Source organism: Podarcis muralis, chromosome 1, assembly GCF_964188315.1.
Source record: "Podarcis muralis chromosome 1, rPodMur119.hap1.1, whole genome shotgun sequence".
Lineage (NCBI taxonomy): Eukaryota > Metazoa > Chordata > Lepidosauria > Squamata > Lacertidae > Podarcis > Podarcis muralis.
Window position 1 is genome coordinate 87,353,319 of NC_135655.1, and position 20,170 is coordinate 87,373,488.

The 20,170-nt window shown below is 41.7% G+C and overlaps 1 protein-coding gene across 1 annotated transcript; it reads left to right on the forward strand.

Annotated features, from left to right (window-relative positions):
- The first annotated feature begins 72 nt into the window (after nt 1-72).
- PECR (peroxisomal trans-2-enoyl-CoA reductase) lies at nt 73-17,778 on the forward strand. Its single transcript, XM_028742583.2, has 8 exons — nt 73-248; nt 2,408-2,541; nt 9,801-9,966; nt 12,220-12,301; nt 13,460-13,556; nt 14,556-14,663; nt 15,963-16,074; nt 17,244-17,778. Exons 1-8 carry the CDS (start codon nt 113-115, stop codon nt 17,330-17,332), a joined length of 924 nt encoding a protein of 307 aa, XP_028598416.2. The 5' UTR covers nt 73-112; the 3' UTR covers nt 17,333-17,778.
- The last annotated feature ends 2,392 nt before the right edge of the window (nt 17,779-20,170 follow it).

The following is a 20,170-nucleotide window of genomic DNA, read 5'->3' on the forward strand; positions in this document are numbered from 1 at the left end:
TCAGGAGGAGGGGGAAAGGGGCGGGGCTCTGGGTCACGTGGTGTTAATCCCTCCCCCCTCCCCCTCGAAGGCTGCTGGTGGCTTTGGAGACCTTGGATCTCTGGAGACCAAGATGGCGGCGGCGGCGTCTTGTGGCGGCCACGGGGGTCGCTTTCTGGCGTCTGGGCTGTTCCGCAACCGGGTGGCCATCGTGACCGGCGGGGGTACTGGCATCGGCAAGGCCATCACCGCCGACCTGCTGCAGCTCGGTGGGCAAGGGGCGATCCGAAGGGGAAAGAACCAAAGGGAAGCCCCCGGGGACTCCCCCAAAATCGGGAGTGAACCAAGCGGGGTACCCTCGCTGCGCGCACGCATGCACGCATTCACACGTCCCCTCGGGAGGAAATCGCGGGTTGGTGGTAGACTTGGGCTGCCCCGTGTCTTCTCCTTCCTTGTTTTCAACAGGAATTCAACAGGTGTAGCCTCCCAGGGGCGTAGCCAGGGGGTTGCAGGCTGCCAAATTTTGCAGCATCTGAAGTTTTCAAACCATCTTCAGAGGCAGTCCTGCATATAACACATCGCAGTAATCTAATCTAGAGGTTCCTAGAGCAGCTAGGCTACCCTAGTCCAGATAGGGCCCCCACTGGGCTACCAGCTAAAGCTGATGGAAGGCACTCCGTGCGACAGAGACCACCTGAGCCTCAAGCGACAGCAAAGGATCCAGAAATATTCACAGTATCCAAGCTGTGTACAGTACATGCTTCTTCAGAGGGAGAGTAACCCCTACTGTGTCTTGATGATCTAGTTGTTTTATATATATTGATAATTATTATATTCATATCCCATCTTATATTCAATGAGTTCAAGGTGGTGTACAGACTTTTCTCCCTCTGCATTTTATCCTTACAACAACCCTGTGAGGTAGGTTAGGCTTAGAGACAGTGACTGGCCCAAGGTCACCCAGCGACCTTTATGGCTGAGTGGGGATTTGAACCCTGGCCTCCCTGGTCCTATTCCAGCGCTCTAACTACTCCACCACACTGGCTCATCATTCCCTTTGGCCCTGTCCTAGAGGATTAATGTCTCTTGTTAATCAGTGATATATACTGTAATGTCAAATCCAGGAAGGCAGATAATGAACTCTGATTCTCTAAGCTGCACTTGTAGCTGATGATAACTGAGCTGTAGGGAAAGTGATTGGCAGCTTGAAAAAAAGCTGGCTATATCTGTGTGCTTTACAGGGAATCAGGCCGTGTCACTTGTGTGTTAAGTAGGGCAGGCATTAAAATACCAAACTAACTCATATGCTGCTGAAGATTCTGTACCTTGTTTGTGGCTTGAACGATGAATGAAGTCATGAACTAAGGGTGGGCAATTTTTTGCCATTGAATGTTGTTTTACTGAAACACACCACATTTTGATTAACACATGGTGTGTGTACATGCAAATTCTGAAGCCAAGCCACAAATGATAGACTTCTTCATTTGTTCATCGAATGAAATGTCCATAAAATGTCCATCATTTGTCCATTCTCGTATAATTCAGAATGTAATAGCATGCTTTTGGAAATACTAGAATGTACTTTCTGTTTTGGATAACCTCTGACTCTCCCTGTCATCATGGCCAACTGCAGATATTCTTTCATTTGGACCTGCCACTCATTTATCGTAGGTGTTTTATCATTTTTCCAGTTTCTTGCAATTAAGATCCTGGCTGCTACTGTCGTGTACATAAAAAGTGGTCTAACATCTTTTTAAATTTCTGGTGACATACCTAGGAGGAAGGTTTCAGGTTTTTTCTTAGATGAGAACTAATATAACTTTTTAAATTCATTATAAATGTTATTCCAAAATTCCTTAATGGCTGTGCATTCCCACCACATGTGCATATATCTGCACTTCTAGGTCAAGAAGTGATGGTGGGCGTGGTTCTTTGTGATCCAAAGAGGTCTTGTTTCTGTTGTCGTTAGCACTACACTAATTTCATGTCTTATAATTAAAATTCTACCATTGGCTCAGGAAGTTTCTGTGAGATGGCTTTCCACTTCAGTAGGGGGGGGGGGTACAATTTGCAAGCTTAAATAACAATTTATAGAAGCATTTCAGGTATCTGACTTTGCAGACTTCCAGAACCGCCAAAAATGCTTGACAATCCAGAAAGTCATGATTGAAGATGGTTATCACAGTCTGTGTACAGTGCCATTTGTTAAGCAAGAACCCTTGTTGCCTCTACTAAAATGCAACCATGGGCATAGCCAGGATTGGGGTGGGGGTGGGGGCAGAACCATGTTATCTGTGACACAATTGGTCAGTTTATTAAGTATTTTATTTATTTACTTGATTGGGGGCAGCTGCCCCCCCCCCCGGCTATGCCTATGAATGCAAGACTATTAATGTCTAAAATGTATTTCCCCCCTCTTTTTTGACAGGTTGTAATGTAGTCATTGCCTCCCGCAAATTCGACAGATTAAAAGCTGCAGCTAACGAGCTAGCTGCCAAAATTCCATCCACAGTTTCTGCCCAGGTTACCCCTGTACAGTGCAACATTCGCAAAGAAGAGGAGGTAAAAACAAAATACTTTTGTGCTGTAGAGTGGACAACTAGTGTACTGGTTTGCTGGAGAATATTTGCCTTGAGTGTATTACACACATACAAACACACAAAATTTGATTTATTATATTTCTGTGCCGCTCTGAATTCAAATGAATCCCAAAGCAGCTGGTAGTTCACAGTATTTTTCAAAGAGGTTGTTGTAAGAGTAGTACTCTGTGATGGGAAAAGATTTACATCTTGCTGCATAATTGTCTTTAATGTTGTACGTTGCTAATAACAGCCTCCTTTGCCAATGTTGAAATGACTTCTGAAGAATGTAGATTTTGCAGGCATTGAGAAATGTACACATGTGGGTGCTTGCATCTGGAGATTGGATCTAGAAGCCAGCCACTTTGACTTAAACAGTGCATCTGGATTATTCCAAAGAAAAGGGGGAAAGGCCAATTATTTTTGGTGACTTTGTTTTATAAGGAAGACATGTAACCTGGCTGTTGCTTTGACTAAGATAAATTGTTGCTTTCCCTAAATCATTGTAGTTTTTTATTTCGTGTAGCTTAGAAGAGTCGCCCAGTCTGATTATGAAAGTGGTAACACCCAGTTGTTTATGTTGTTAAGGTGTGTTGCTGGTTCTACTTTTAAAAAATAATTGGGGAAGGGCTTTGTAAAAGAGCAGTGGGAAGGGGAAAGTTAATGTTCCTTTTCGCTAACTCTAAAGCGTTTTTTGTGTGCATCTTACTATCCTTTGTCACTACGAACCATTTAATTATTCAGAATTCAGGCTGCAATGCACTATCTGGGTCTGTCCGAAACCTCAAGTGTATCTGGAATTATTTGTCTCACATTCATGAATAAACTTTTAAGATTTGGTGTTTGTCATAATTTCCTTTCTTTTTGCATATGCTTCTTGGTTTCCTAATCCGTGGATGGTGGTCACTATTTCTCCTGGTAATCCTTCAGAGCCCTTCCTGTTTGTAACCTGTCTTTTGGAGCTGGAGGAAGACATTTTCTCTGGGGTTTTTTTTGAGAGTTGAAGGCAGTAGGGTTGCAGATGCTTGTTTCTTTTGTCATGGTATTGCATGGTTTCCCAAACTTGGGTCTCCAGCGGTTATTGGACTACAACTCTCATCATCCTTAGCTAGCAGGACCAGTGGCCAGGGATTATGGGAATTGTAGTCCAAAAACAGCCGGAGACCCAAATTTGGTAGTGCTTCAAAATTGTTGTTGTTGTTGTTTAGTCGTTTAGTCGTGTCCGACTCTTCGTGACCCCATGGACCAGAGCACGCCAGGTACCTCTGTCCTCCACTACCTCCCGCAGTTTGGTCAAACTCTTGCTGGTAACCTCGAAAACACTATCCAACCATCTCGTCCTCTGTCGCCCCCTTCTCCTGTCCCAGCATCAGTGTCTTCTCCAGGGAGTCTTCTCTTCTCATGAGGTGGCCAAAGTACTGGAGCCTCAGCTTCACGATTTGTCCTTCCAGTGAGCACTCAGGGCTGATTTCCTTAAGAATGGATGCATTTGATCTTCTTGCAGTCCATGGGACTCTCAAGAGTCTTCTCCAGCACCATAATTCAAAAGCATCAGTTCTTCGGCGATCAGCCTTCTTTATGGTCCAGCTCTCACTTCCATACATCACTACTGGGAAAACCATGGCTTTAACTATACGGACCTTTGTTGGCAAGGTGACGTCTCTACTTCTCAAGATGCTGTCTAGGCCTGTCATTGCCCTTCTCCCAAGAAGCAGGCGTCTTTTAATTTCGTGGCTGCTGTCACCATCTGCAGTGATCATGGAGCCCAAGAAAGTAAAATCTCTCACTGCCTCCATTTCTTCCCCTTCTATTTGCCAGGAGGTGATGGGCCCAGTGGCCATGATCTTCGTTTTTTTGATGTTGAGCTTCAGACCATATTTTGTGCTCTCCTCTTTCACCCTCATTAAAAGGTTCTTTAATTCCTCCTCACTTTCTCCCATCAAGGTTGTGTCATCTGCATATCTGAGGTTGTTGATATTTCTTCCGGCAATCTTAATTCCAGCTTGGGATTCATCCAGCCCAGCCTTTCGCATGATGTATTTTGCATATAAATTAAATAAGCAGGGAGACAATATACAGCCTTGTCGTACTCCTTTCCCAATTTTGAACCAATCAGTTGTTCCATATCCAGTTCTAACTGTAGCTTCTTGTCCCACATAGAGATTTCTCAGGAGACAGATGAGGTGATCAGGCACTCCCATTTCTTTAAGAACTTGCCATAGTTTGCTGTGGTCGACACAGTCAAAGGCTTCAAAAATTACTAGATATTATAAGCAGTGTTATAGCTACTGGGGGGCTAGCCAGGTTTTTTGCCCCGGGTGAACGCTCCAGAGGGGTGCCATTGAGGCTCCCAGCCTGTGTGTGTGTATGCAAATGTGTGGAGTGTGTGTGCTAAACTGCATCTTTGACCCGGGGTTTCACCCGTTTCAGGGAAAGGGCTGTAGCTCCTTGGTAAAGCATGTGTGCTTTGCATGCAAAAGATCCCATGTTCAATCTCCAACATCTCCAGGTTAGGCTAGGAAAGACTTGCAGTCCTGCAGATTCATGGCCAGTCAGCTGTAGGCATTGAGTTTTTATTTTGATTATATATTTTGTGGCTTTATATTTCAATTTTGTTCTGTGAACGGCCCTGATACCTCCAGGTATAGGGCGGTATATAAATTCAGTAAACAACAACAGCAACTTTGTATAAGGAAGCCAGCTATGCTCTATGATTAATCAACGGTGTTAGAGCTGTCATATCACTTTCAAATTCTGCTTTTTCAATAATAATAATAATAATAATAATAATAATAATAATAATAGAACCATCTATTGTCAGTCTTCTGCCTTCATCTCCAAATAGTGTTCCTGCTATGAAAAATAGCCCTTCTTTGGTTCTATTTTAGTTCATTCTGCATAAACCACTGCTTTCTCTTTCCATTTATTTCATAAATGGGCTTCTGGAGAGGCTCTTTCTCTGATCAGCAAAAGGAGATTCACGTAAAACGTCTAGGGAATAACTTATTGAATGTGAGTTTCAGAGTCTTCATCTTTATCCTCAGGGGCCTCCTTGCTTTCTTTTTCATAAATAATTCTGCTGATTGGCACAGGGCTCCTGAATGCTGTGCAGTCTGCCAGTTTCCTTTGTTAAGAATACAGTGATGCTGCATTGTGCCCTCTGTGTCTCTTGGCTGTTCAACATCCTGTAGCCACCAGTCCTACCAGGCTTGATTGTCTCTCCTGACATAAAGAACATAAAGCTATTGAATGCTGTCATGTGGAAAGATGACCTCAGTTCTCTTTTCTCTCCAGCCCACCCCACACTCAGCACCAGGAGATTGTATCTGGGTTGTGATAAGATGGCAGTGATGAGATGAGCTCCCTGTGATTATTTAATTGAACAGCCTTCCATCTCATACTTGCTGCTTTCAGAGGAGTCGTTGGAACTAAAGGCCTTTGGACCAAAATCTGTAGATAGTGTTGCCTACTAGTAGTGATGAAGCCATAGATTTCATAAGAAAACTCTTGGATCGGATACCAAATGCTTAGTGTTCTGTTTCCAGTAGTGGCCAGCTAAATACTTTTGGGAAGCTTGCAAACAAGCTACGAAGGTAGCAGCCCTTTCCTGTTTGTCTCCAACATCTGGTATTTGAAGTGGTTTCACTTAGGTATCGTATCTATTGGGCTGATAGTCTTTGGTGGCTGGGGAAACCCAGCCAGATGGGTGGGGTATAAATAATAATGATTAGCTATAATTATGATTAGCTGTAAGATCACTAAACTAGTGAAAGAATGGTGTTATTAGTATTACATGTATTATTATAAAATTACTTGTGAAGTATGGAAAGAAAACACCATGCTTTCACTAGTTTAGTGATCTTATAGCTAATCATAATTAAATATCAAATTCTGCATATAAATGATTACATTCATCCGGTTTAAATTGCTTCAGTCTAATAACAATTCCTTTTGAAGAGGGTGCTGCTGCAACAGTGTACAAAGTCTGGCTATATACATTGTTACAAGTCTCCAAAAACCCTGAAACAATAGCTTCCTCTCGGAGTGTAAGGGAGGTCTTTTCCATTCATAAGTTTGACTTCTGAATCTAGTAGTAATTCTTTATTCCCAATGGAATAAAGGTGTCGAAGGGTGCAGGACTGCAGCCCATGATGCTCTCTGAAATACTCCTTTTTTTGCTAATGGGGGAAGGCTGAGTGATGCTCTCTGGGCGATTTTTTTCTTAAGCAAGGCAATTTAGGCTGCAAGCCTAAACAAACTTACACAGGAGTAACTCCCATTGAGCTCGGTGAGGTTTCCTTCTGAGTGGTCATGTGAAGGATTACACTGCTCATGGTTTCATAGTCAAACATTTACTGAAGGGTCTTAACCATTAATATGGCTCTCCATATTGAGCATGCAGTGCTTGCATAATTCCTTAATAAACAGCCCAGCCTTTTATCTGTACTTCTCATTCGGTGGCTATGAGTGGCTTTGCAGTATAATATGATTGGACTCTGCTGCCTGGAAGTGTGTATGTGTGTGGATATAAAAGTTTCTTGTAGCATGCTCTCTGAAGAGGCTGGATTTTCTTCTAAATGCATTGTTAAATCAGGGTTTTGTAATTGGTTGACTATCCAGACTGGTGCTGGGAAATGCATTCAGCTGTTGCTAATCATAATTAAATATCAAATCCTGTGTATGAGTTGCTGCATTCTTGTCTAGTGCTTGAGGGTTGTCTCCATAAATATTCTGTTGAGTGATCTACTTTTTTCATGTGCTACTTTATGGACTTGCCCTTTTGTATTTCTTGATTTCCAACTGGAGTTAATTGCTGTTCTTACTTAATAGGGCTCTGATATTTGTTCTGTTACTCACCTCTACTGATTTTTCTCTGGCTTCTCCATATACCTGGAATGTGTTATATGCTAATATGCAGCCTATTTATCTCCCTTCTTAATACAAACTCCTGAACACACTCTTACCCCTTCCCTGCTGCCCCCTTACAGCCTCTTTTAATATAAGTTTAAAAAAGCCATTTTTAAATTTACCAGTACATAAGGTTCTTCCTCATCTCATTGTCTAAAGATCTCAAAGCTGTGTACAAAACTACAACTTAAAAAAATTGAAACGGTATCATAAAACAGACATACAACAAAATCAGTAAAACAGTATGATTAAAAAAAGGAATTATGTAATATCAGGATCCAGTCTTATGGACTAGGGAAATCACAGGCAAAACATATGCATTTACAAGTAATCTGAAACATCTGATGGATAATGCTTTACATATGGCAGATGGCAGGGAATTCCACAGTACAGAGTTGATTATAGAAAAAGACAGTTTTGGGGTCACCACCCTGTGATATATTCTGTAGAGTATGTTTCCATGATTATCATTTCCTCAAATGATATACCAAAATGAAACATTTTAGTAATATATGGCTCTTGTTTTTCTAGAAGAGTCGCACACAGATTCTTGTCAATTTGAGCTAATTCAGCTGTTAATCTTTGTATTCAGATTCCCAGATTGCATGCCTCTTTTTAAAAGGAGTGCACAGGTATGAATTTATACCTATGATGTAACACCTGAAGCAGCCCTTAGCTGTGAGCTAGTTGGACAAGGGTTTGTTCTGCAAATTGTCTAGTATTAGGCATCATTATAAACAAATACTACGCATTTATAAAACTTCTTCTTACAAAAATGTAAGGATTTTTTCTTGCATTTTTGCAAAGCTGCTGGTCTGATTCTGCACAAAATCTATGCTGAAAGAATTGTAGCTGCTGTACATGCCTTGCTAAATATTCAAGAATGGCATTTCGCTTTTCTTTGACAGGGTTGTATAGACAGCGACTCTGCCACTTCAGCAGAATGTTGCCATTACTTGTTTTGGGTAGCTGAGGATGCTGCTGGATTAGCATTTCTTCCATCTTTTGCTTGGCAGGGATCCAGGCCCCTTGGATCCTTGTGAAGACCATTGGCACAGATAGCGGAAAGGGGACACACAAACTGATTGCATGGGAAGAATAACTTCTGTGTAGCAATGCATTATTCTTTAAAGCACAAATATGTTTGCATTAAGGCAAGAAAGCAGCCTTATTTTTAATCCTCAATTTTTAAGAGCTTTTGCCAAATGCTCTGAAGGTCAGAGGTGAATTTGAAACTCGGGACACAGGTGGAGAGGTGGGAAGAAAACTGGTGCTGTTGGATTAAGAGGAGAATGAAATCGCTTTTTCAAGTCTGCACTAAAAAGAACTTTACAATGGAGCTGGAAAGGGAAGAACAGCATGCTTCATACTGGTGGAAGTTGGTCCATGATTAGAGCAAATGGGACACTGCCCTACCACCTCAGAGTGCCATCAGTCAGCCCCCACCTGCATGCTTTCTTACTTAACGCTGGGCTTTAGCTTCATCTTCTGATGGGAGTTGTAGTCTAAAACAACTACAGGGCACCAAGTTGAGCAAGAGTGGTCTAAAATCTCAGAAATCCTCACCCAGCTTCTCTCTGAACTCTGCTCTTCTGTCCGTGCCAAGTGGGCCTTGCTTCCATTCTTTGGGAATGCATTAATTTGCGTGCTGCTGTTTTCATTCATAAAATACAACAGATTGGTTGTCCTCCCTTGATGACCTTGGGAACTAGCAAGACCTGCTTGCTGGCAAAAGACTATTTCACACATGACTTAAATAGACTATTAAAGACTGCTTGTTCCTTCTATCAGTGCTGCCGCTGCACCATAAAGTCTCTATCTACCTAACTAAGGTTTAGGTACATTTGAGGATGCATGTTTACTACTTCCAGGATTAGATATAAAATAACTATTCTAATATCCTTTATTGCAGAAAAGCTCTTTTTATTCATTCCTTGCAGTATTATTCATGGCATTGTTAGGAATGTCATGTTGTGTTTGACAAGATGCTCATGTCAGTCAGCTGTTACTATATGTTAAATTTTGTAGGATCGTGAAAGTTCTCTGAGACGTTCTATAATCTAGATCTAAAAGTCTATTTTTAGGAGGTTCCAGTGGACATTAGACCTCCGGCTGCAATGTTGTGATTTCTTTAGTGTTCACACTGTTTTACCAGCCCCTAACCTTCTTTTTGCAGGAGAAATATACAACATATACAAAATACAAAAAGAAACCACTACAAAACAACCAATTGTTTTTATTTGGGGGAAGCTTGAGTAATTAATGTAGAAATGACTAACGCTAAAAGGCTACTGTGTGCAGACTTATCACTCAACATTTTTTTACTATTGGTAGGTAGAGGCACTGGTGAAATCAACATTGGACCTTCATGGGAGGATAGATTTCCTGGTCAACAATGGGGGAGGCCAGTTTCCTAGCCCAGCAGAAGCAATTAGTTCAAAAGGCTGGAATGCTGTGATTGAAACTAATTTGACTGGGACCTTCTACTGCTGTAAAGCAGGTGAGCACTTGGTGTACACAGGAAATACCGTATTTTTCGCTCTATAACACGCACCTGACCATAACACGCACATCGTTTTTAGAGGAGGAAAACAAGGGAAAAAATTCTGAATGAAACAGTGGATGTATCATTTTTGTGCTTCATGCTGTGGCCACAGACATGTGATCTGATGGTGAATTTGGGGTGGCCCAATGCAAAGATCCTGAGGATCCATGTGGATCCATGCTTTTTAACCACGTTTTTGCACCATTGCAGCCCCAGGCAACAGTGGGTGTGTGATTTTAGGGGGGCAGGCTGCTATGTGATCTGATGGTGAATTTGGGGTGGCCCAATGCAAAGATCCTGAGGATCCATGTGGATCCATGCTTTGTAACTACATTTTAAGTGGGGAGTGAAGGAAAAACACAGAAGGGACAAGAGAGCGGTGTGCAGAGAAGCAGCTGGCTAAGAAAGCAGGAAAGGGATTTTACGGGAGGGAGGAAAGAAAGGCAAAAGTTTCCACAAACCGAAGCCAGCTTTCTCTCTCCTCCTGCATGTTTTCTGGCTGCCTGCGAGGAGCATGGAGAGGAATTAGAAGGAAAGACCTCTGCTTTCCCCTCTGCTTGCCTGGAGGGGAGGGGATTTGTCTGCTCTTTGTTCCGTTTGAGCAAACACAGCAACGAAACAGAGGAGGGTGGGCAGTAAGACCCTGAGGCAGAATGCAGGAAAGCAACCACTTCCTCTTTTCAGGTTTCCCTCTCCTACACAACGCACGATTGATTTTTGCTGATTTTTGTTCCTGCGCTCCCCTAATCGGCTCCAGGGACCCCCCCCCCACATTCGCTCCATAACACGCACAGACATTTCCCCTTCCTTTTTAGGAGAAAAAATCTGCGTGTAATAGAGAGAAAAATACGGTAAGTAACTAAGCCATCAGAAGAACTCTCCCTCTGCTTTCCCTGTATAGCAGTTCAGTCTCTTTATCATTGCCATGGCATGTTCTTGCTCTGCTATCCCCAGAAGCATTATAATCAGACATTCAGAGAACTTTGGGGTTCTTCCTGGGCTCAGCAGGTTATTAAAGGACTCCAGGCTAAGTTGTCACTGCTAACTAGGTTCGGTTGAAAGTTGGGTTGCCAGGTCTGTTGAAGTTCAGACCCTGAGATGCAAGGAGAAGAGGTTAGGGGCTAAGAGAGTCTGGATGCTGCCTTAGGTTGGAGGTTGACAGACATGGGGCAGTGGTAGCAGGATGAAGCCTCTTGAGCCAATGATACAATAGCCTGCTGCCTTGATTTTTGGTCCTCAATCTGAAATTCTGTTTTCGTAGAATCTTCGAGTTGGAAGGGACCTAAGAGTCATCTAGTCCAACCCCCTGCAATGCAGGAATCTCAGCTAGTTTCCCCCTTCAAACCCTGAGAAGAAGGCTGAAATCTGACATCCCCAGGTCAAACCATGAGACCTGACAAGTAGTTTCTCCTCCTGACTAATTTACAACTAGAGGTGGAAGAAGCAAGGGGATTCTTTGACTATTTTTTTTCCATGTGTGCAGATACCTACTGACTAGATGACAGATTTACATTTGAACACTGATGCTGTTTTTGGCACTAAGAAATAGTGAGCGACAGGTGAGGCAGCAGGATCTTCCTTAAGGCTCCAGAGCAGTTTTTTCTAGAAGGAAAGGAGGTGGGGGCTGGAGCAAACACTGGATTGTCCAAAAGCGCTGTCAGTTCTAGTTCTCCATACTTGCCTAGAAACATCGTGCCTGGGTCATCAGGCCTAACTAGTTGGAGCCATTTTCTTAGGCAGTAGTAGACGAATTGGTAGCAAGATGGACAGGTATCCTGAGTCAGACCTGGTGCAGCTAGTCTTGCCTGCACAGTGACTAGCAATGACTTTCCAGGATTTCACAAAGCAGATTTTCCCAGCCCTTTCTGGAAATGCCAAGGTTTGAACCTGAAACCTTCATGCAACTGATGCGCTGTCTCACTGAGCTGTGGTTTTGTCTTATACAGTACAGATAAATATCAATAGAGTTATAAGATGTGCATTCAGTTGTGATTCTCAGGTGAATATTTGGATTTAATGTCATTGCTGCTTCCACCTCTGAGCAACATAGGGCCCTGTTGATAGCAACTGGTTTTGTCAAGTTTTCTAAGGCTATGGAAATAAGGCTTGAGACAGATTTCATTCCACTCATGTGTTTATTGTAATCTTTGCACACCATTTATCTGGCAATGTAAAAGCGTTCACAGCCATTCTTCTGTGTCCACCCAGTGTACAATGCTTGGATGCAGGATCACGGAGGTGCTATTGTCAACATCGTGGCTGATATGTGGAAAGGGTTTCCTGGCATGTCGTAAGTCTGCTATCAGTATACAACTTTTCTTTTTCATTATGATACACTTGCTTTCACTTAAACTGCTGTCCTTCTGAGTAGTCGTGTGCATTTGAATGGTAAAATGAGATAGAACAGCTGATTCCCAATATTTAACATGCACATTGCTTGAGATTCCATTTTAACAGAAGTCTTTGAGGAATTTGGGACTAAATTGCCGGTGCTTATGATCCTCACTTATTGTCACCTGCAAGGCTTTCCTGAGAATGCTCTTGAACAAAAAGTGGAATGCAGGAAGCAGTCACAGACAAGAAGAGGCTGCATTTTCTTAGGCCAATTGGAAAGCAGAGTCCTTCTGCTGGGACCGTGTGATGAGTCTAACTGAGGTCTGCCTATATAGCTGTGCATCTTTGCACATGCCTGTTTGTAATCTGCCATCTGACTGGGTTGCCCCAGCCACTCTGGGTGGCTTCCAACAAATATAAAAGCATAATAAAGCATTGAACATTAAACACTTCCCTATACAGGGCTGCCTTCAGACAGCCCCAATGACATAACTTCTCATGCATTTGCAGTTTAGTACAAGAGGACTTCTCTCATACACACAATTAAAGGACAGGGCACCATACCAACTTCTGTTTTTGTACTGGAAGTTGTTTCTGCAAAGTTCCTACAGAAGACTGAGACATCTGGAGGTGCAAAGTACAATTTTATTAACAACCTTGCACCTCAGAAGTCTGTCTTCTGTAAGCCATGCTTTTTTCTCAGTCAATGCCTATACTCCTATAACTTGTTGTTTATAATTTGATGAGTCATACAGAATGCTATTAACATTATTGTGAGCTTTTCGTTGGGCTGGAATAATTGGACAAACACAAAATATTGAATTTTTTTTTACTGCAGGCCTTCAGCCAACCTTTGTTCATTGTTTGTGCTAGCACTGAGTTTGCAATTAAGCTTCTAGAATGTCAGATATTGCTAACTTGACTGCCCTGTTCTGCTGAGATTTGTTTTGGATTTGTTTGATTGGATGACTGTCAGAGTGTGAACCTAGTTAGGCTTGATAGGTGTCGCTATAGTTACTTCAAAGCATCCAGTCTTGATGGAGCTGCCACATACCCCATGTCTATTTATTGATGGAAGATAATATTGTCCTTTTAAAATTTCCTTCCCTCACAGACACAGTGGTGCAGCAAGAGCCGCAGTCGATAACCTGACCAAAAGCCTAGCCATCGAGTGGGCCCGCAGTGGAGTGAGAATTAACTCTGTTTCCCCGGTAGGTGACAGAAACATGTGACCAGACCAGCTTTGGTGCCCGTAAGGGAAGAGTAAAATAAGTACAAATTTGTAAAATGATCATTTAGTTTGGTTTAGCTGAGATAGAATAAGATAATTCCCTACCATCACATGCTAGCTGCGCATTTGGTCGTAATTATTTGAGTCTATTAAGGGTTTTTGTAGTTAAACTTACTAACAGCATCCAGGGTTTGGGATGGGTCTTAGGATATGGAAACGGAGGATGAGACTTTCTTTCTTTCTTTCTTTCTTTCTTTCTTTCTTTCTTTCTTTCTTTCTTTCACAAATTTATAAGCTGCTTCACAGACTGAAGCTGCCAAAGCAAACTACAACAGTATAGAAATGTGATAAAATGCAAGCTCCCAAAACAATTTCAATTGATATACAATGTATCTTCCTTGAATGACTGGGTCACACTTTGGGGAAAGCTGTCTTAAGCAAAAATGACTTTGGTACATGCCTAAATATCATGATACAACTCTTCACAGAGATTGAGTGGTTTATAAAAGATTCAAATCATAAGTGCAGTTAAGCCAAAGGGAGAGAGAACAATTTAGTTGAAAGGAATAGAAACTCTGCTTTTTGGTGCATGTGCTTGGTTTTTTTTTAAAAAAAATATTTATCATCATTCTACTCCATCCTTCCTTCTGCAGGAGACCATTGGAAAGTACACATAATCAAAAGTTTTAAAACAGCCATGCAAACAATAATCCCAATAAAACAATTTAAATACGTTATACAGTGGATGAGGAATATTGGGCCGTCAGTCTCAGTTACCATTAAAGTGGTTTTTCCTCAGGGTGAATCCTGCACCACACAAGAACAGCCAAGAATTTGAATAAGAGCTGGAATTTGTTTTTATCCCCCCTCCCCAACCGTGTAGCTCTTAATGAGCACCTGCTTTTCAGTGTAGAGGGTTCAATGTTACTGTGTTAAGCATTAATGTAGTCTGACTGTGAGTCTGTCCTTTTCTTCATAGGGAGTGATATTTTCAGAAACTGCTGTTGCACATTACAAAGATGGTGAAGAACTGTTTAAAAACTATGTCCAAAAAATTCCTGCCAAGAGATTAGGACTTCCTGAAGAGGTATTACAGTATTTCAACCTAAAAGTTACTTTTTAGCACTGAGGGTCTTTCCAGATGATCGGTAGTGGCGCCCGCCCTGTGGAACGCCCTCCCACCAGATGTCAAGGACATAAACAACTATCTGACTTTTCGAACACATCTGAAGGCAGCCCTGTTTAGGGAAGTTTCTAATGTTTGATATTTTATTGTGTTTTTAATATCCTGTTGGAAGCCTCCCAGAGTGGCTGGGGTGGCCTGGCAGGATGGGTGGAGTATATGTAATTTTATTTATATATATAATATGTGTGTGTGTGTTTGATTTCCCCCCCTGTACACAACATTTGCACAAAGTAGTGCAAATACCAGCCTTGCTGTGGGAGATGTTTTTCGGTGGTACTCCTGATCAGCATGTGTGTGAACAGGGATAGGTCAGCAAGGGCCAAATACAGTCCTTCAGGCCTCTCATAGAATAACTAATGCATTAAGGGGAAATGGTGCTATTGCATTGGAAAGAGGAATTTCATGACACTGGAAAGAACACCCTAAATTTCAAAGAGTAAGATATTTGAAGAAGCATACCACTAACTAATATGTTCATGCAAAAAATGATTATTAGAGTACTCTTTAAAGGGCAAGCTATGTGCCTGGCATTGTATAAACCTAAAATAGGTATTCTGATTATGCTATAATTATGTTGTATGTACCATCCACTCCACAGTAGGAGCAAACACCACATTGCAAGCCTGCTGGTTGAACTTGCAGAACTTTTGAATGTGCAGTTTATCATATAACCTTGCCAGTTTTGAAGGTGATTTTTGAGTACTTTTAGAATGGATCGTCCCGCTGACATATCCAAGCCAGCAAAGCATTGAAATGATATAATATTTATGGACAGTAAAATACCAAGCATTTTCTTTTTGACTTGAACATTTTGTATTTAGTAATATATTCATGTGGACCACTGGTCAGTAATCTTCTGTAATTGATCAGTAATGACTTCTGCTCTAAGAATCACCTTCAAATAGGAAGCTAACAGGAACCCTTTTCAGAAATGTGCATTCAATGGACGCATGCAGGGCTGGTGGCACTGTTGTGGTAACTGGCTCTGTGCCCACCCTACATGCTTATCAGTGTGCATTGACACCATGCTTTTGACATACAAATGCATATGTTTGAACATGTGTAGGGCAGAATCTATACACTACTGCCTTTGTTGTGATGAATGCATGAAGCCTTGCCTGCATTTTTGAAAAGTGCTCTGGCATGGCAGGCATTGAACACCTGTAATTCACATAAGTAAATGTTTCAAATCTTTATAAGGTATCGCCCTTGGTGTGTTTCCTGCTGTCTCCGGCTGCCTCTTTTATCACTGGAGAAACTGTGAAGGTTGATGGTGGGCAGAGCATATATAGTTCCCCATGGGAAGTACCAGGTAAAAAAACCCGCGTTTTAAAAACTACTTTTTAACAAATAGCTTGTTCAGTTATATGCCCACCCAGGGCCTGTTTAGATCTCTTACACTCTTTTGTGGAAATCAACACTTCAGTTTTATCATAGTTTATTGTCAGCTTTCAGTAGCTTGATAATTTAGTTGTGAGTCTTTTTAGGTCCAGCCTGGGATTGTAGAGTAATACAACTCACTGTAATAAAAGGATTTCTATACTAGCCAGTCTGGGCAAGTGGTGCTGTGAACCCTGAATGCTTCCCCCCCCCAAAAAAAAAACCCTATATGCTCAACAGCCTTAACTTAAAGGTTCTAGTCTTATGGCCGCCTTCACTCTCATGACATTGGAATGGGATTGGTAAAAACACTCTTGGGATTACCCCAACCTCAGTTATTGAATTGTCATATAGCTGTCTTATAAACAACAAGAAGCAACCTTTTTATAAAAATTTTTTGAAGGATTTTAATAGACAACAAGGATACATACAATGTCTCTGTTCTCAGTTCATAGAGTCCTTTCTATAGGTCAGTTACATTCGGTGTGAGACAGTGCTGTCATAGAGATTATGAGGTGGAAGAAATGAATGGGGGAAGAAAGGGGGCAATGATTTTCCATTATTTTGGCAAATAACCCTTTACTTAACAATGTCACATCTAGTTTTTCCCAGATCTTCATGTGCTGAATCCAAGGCTGACTAAAGATCTGTAGACATATAGTTTGCCTTTTTGGTGTTTGGAAGATTTTTCAGCCGAAATGAACAAAACTAATGCATGGTCCATAGCTTTTTCTCCTAGGATCTCTTCCTATACATGTTGGAAAGACAATGCTGTAATTTGGATCACTGTAGATATGTAACATGATATTTTTTGGAAATAATTCGATAAAAGGGTGTTTGGAGAGCATTTAGCCCAGTCTTCCCCAACCTGGTATCACTATTTATTTTGGACTATAATTATCATTAGCCATGCTGGTGGGGACTGATGGAAATTGTAGCCCAAAACAACGGAAGGGCACCAGGTTGGGAAAGGGTGCTTTACACTTAAAGGAAGTTTTCTTTCTTTAAGAGAGCTGCTCATCGAGATCTAGCTGGGTTAAGGTGAGATGAAGCAGCTACTAGCTTTTGAAGGTAACTGTCTTATTGTATCCTTTCCCACAGATCATAATAGATGGCCACCTGCACCAGATGGAGATAATGCCAAAGCACTCAAGAAGATACTTTCAGGAAAAGCTTTGTCAAAGCTGTAAAACAAAAGAAATGGGGTTAGCCCCCTTCCATGCCTGTCAGTGGATAAATGCTACCTTTCAGTAATTGACTGCAATCTTGAGGATCACAGCCCCACTGGGGTAACATCTGTGCCTTAGTTTTCTTCTTATGATTCCTCTGAAGAAAGTCCTCCAGAACCAAACAACTGTCAACATGTGCTGCTGCTGGCTTTGATGTAAAAGGGTAAATGCATCTCTCATGACTTCTGCTCTTGCAATTTGCACTCTAAGCTCCGCTCACTAAATCACGTACATATGCTGCATTAACAAGGTGCTGGAGTGAATTACGGTCCAAGTTCTGTAGCTTGCTATCATCACAGCCTTTCTGATTGCCATGCATTGATTACTCACTTCTGCCATAAGAGTCTTTGGCACAGCTCCCAGAGATGAGAGATGTTGGTGCACAATAAACTGGTGGTTTGTATCTATGTTCAAAGTTGTGTTTTATCTTCAGTGGGAGTAGGCAGCATGGGTACTAACTGCCACTTGAAAACATCTTTAGGTAAAAAAGGTAAAGGGACCCCTGACCATAAGGGACCCCTGACTCTGGGGTTGCGGCGCTCATCTCGCTTTATTGGCCGAGTACAGCTTCCGGGTTATGTGGTCAGCATGACTAAGCCGCTTCTGGCGAACCAGAGCAGCGCACGGAAACGCTGTTTACCTTCTCGCACCTGTTTATCTACTTGCACTTTGACGTGCTTTTGAACTGCTAGGTTGGCATCTTTAGCCTGTACTATACTTTAAAAGTTCAGAGATTCAGAAAGGGAAATGCCTTCATCTTCAACGCATGGAGAAAACAATGGCAAAGCTTCATTTTGTTCACGTGTTGCAAGATAGTTTATTTTTCTAAACTAGCACTGCTTGTCTTGGACAGTTTGATTTGCAAGCCTTCAGGCTGGTATGTGCCATAGCCATCATACTGACTTAATTCTAGTGATTAGAGAAGTTGTCCAGAAACATTTCCCCCCCATAAAGGAGCTGAAGAGGAGAGGTGGCAGATGAAGAACTGAAATATGGATACTTCATTATCACTGCAATTACCAGAACCCAAGGGGAAGAAAAAGCATTAGAGCTATAAGGGGAAAGCTCATGTTAGCTGCAGTTCCTTGCTTTTAATGAATTGCATTTTATATATTTATTTTGCCAAATAAAAAAGAAAATTAGCAAAAATTAATCCTGCCAGAGTGTAATACTTTGAAGGGATAGTTTCAAAGCCAAGTTACTGCACAAATTTAAATGTTTAGTATCTAAACATTGGTTCTTGGGAGTCCTCATTTTCCTCTAGGCGGAAGTGTAGTAGCAAAAAAGGGAATGGAATATCCTTTTCTTCCCTGATAACAGTGCATCTTCTTTTCATAATTGACCGCTGTTGTGACAGTTAGGAAGTTTGCATCACCCTTTGCAAACACTGTTGAACAATGGATATCTATCAGTTTACAAACAGTTTATGAACTGTCTTGTTAGCAAGGAAATACTCATTTATTTGAACATCCACGTCGCTTTTGAAGTTCACCTGCACACCAATGATGCCTTTTGATCTACTCAGATGTGTACTATCCTTCACTGATAGACCAGATTTATAACCATAAAAGACAGTTAGTAGGTTACTGTATTTCTGGAAAACGTAATTAACAGATTGCCTTGGTGTAGGGTGGCTGCATTTAATTCAATCTTTGACGAGAACAAACATCAGCAACCTATTAAGGAACCCTTTAGTGACTCTTCTGTTATTTCCCTGCCTACTGTGGCCCACAGTGCTTCAGGAAGGATTGGCTTGTTTGTCTTTCTTAAGCAGTCCAGAGAAGCTCCAAAAAGTGATAATGGGAACATTCATAATTGAAGACACGTGAGAGAGCTTCACTCACGCTCTTTGCTGATAAAGCCAGATGCTGGAAAACAAAATGTCTATGGGCTAACAAACTACTTTCACTCCATTTTTTGCTTTGCTCTCTTGAATGTATATTGTGAAACACTTTTCTTACTATGGACTTCAGAATGTGTTGCCCAGCATTGACATCTTGACCCTAATGTCACTTTGTTTCCTGTTTCATAGTGATGGAGGGTTTCTATCCTGGAGGTAATCATAGTTAAAACATTTGCTTTGTTTTTATTTTTCCATCCTGGATTAGATGCTGTTCTTGTGTTTGACACTGTGGTTCCGTTTAACTTCCAAACGGTATTGTTCATTTCTGTACAATGGGCCGGAAATCAACAATGCACAAAACACTTCCTTAAAAACAAACAATGTCTCCTTCACATGGGTTTATGCAAAGAAAACATTTAACAGAAAGGTGTACACACACATATATTACACAGTATAAGGCTTACTAGAACTATCGCAGGTTCCCAGAATGGAAAAGGCTGTGTTTCCAATTCCACCTAGTGACTAGCCAGACTATTACATTTCATCTATTTATAGACAACTTAATTTTCAGAATTTCTGCACCTTGCCCATAAACGTGTTTTAAAAATAATAATACAGGAAACAAGAATGATAAAAATTTGTCTCCCGAATAAGCCAGCTTTAAGCCATGCCTGGCGTGCTCTGGTCCATGGGGTCATGAAGACTAAACGACTAAACAACAACAACAAAGCCACGCGAGTTCTGTTGGCTTGTTGACATCCCTCGCCAGCACAGCATTCCTGCACACACGCGCTCTCCCCAGGCTGCGTCCTAGGGGATCGAACCCGCGATCCAAGGACGGGCAGAAAGGCAGGCAGGCAAGCACTGCCCCAAAGAGATCCACAAGGCGGTAGGGGAAACTGCGCATACTCCTTCTGATAATCGCTTTTCGCGTCATCGGCCACTGTGTGGCGAGC

Bases quoted from the DNA above. Each gene is read 5' to 3' on its own strand.
- PECR (XM_028742583.2), top strand. From the start codon at position 113: ATGGCGGCGGCGGCGTCTTGTGGCGGCCACGGGGGTCGCTTTCTGGCG. The intron at 2,542-9,800 runs GTAAAAACAAAA...TACTATTGGTAG, and splicing joins ACATTCGCAAAGAAGAGGAG to GTAGAGGCACTGGTGAAATC. The intron at 14,664-15,962 runs GTATTACAGTAT...AATCTTTATAAG, and splicing joins GATTAGGACTTCCTGAAGAG to GTATCGCCCTTGGTGTGTTT.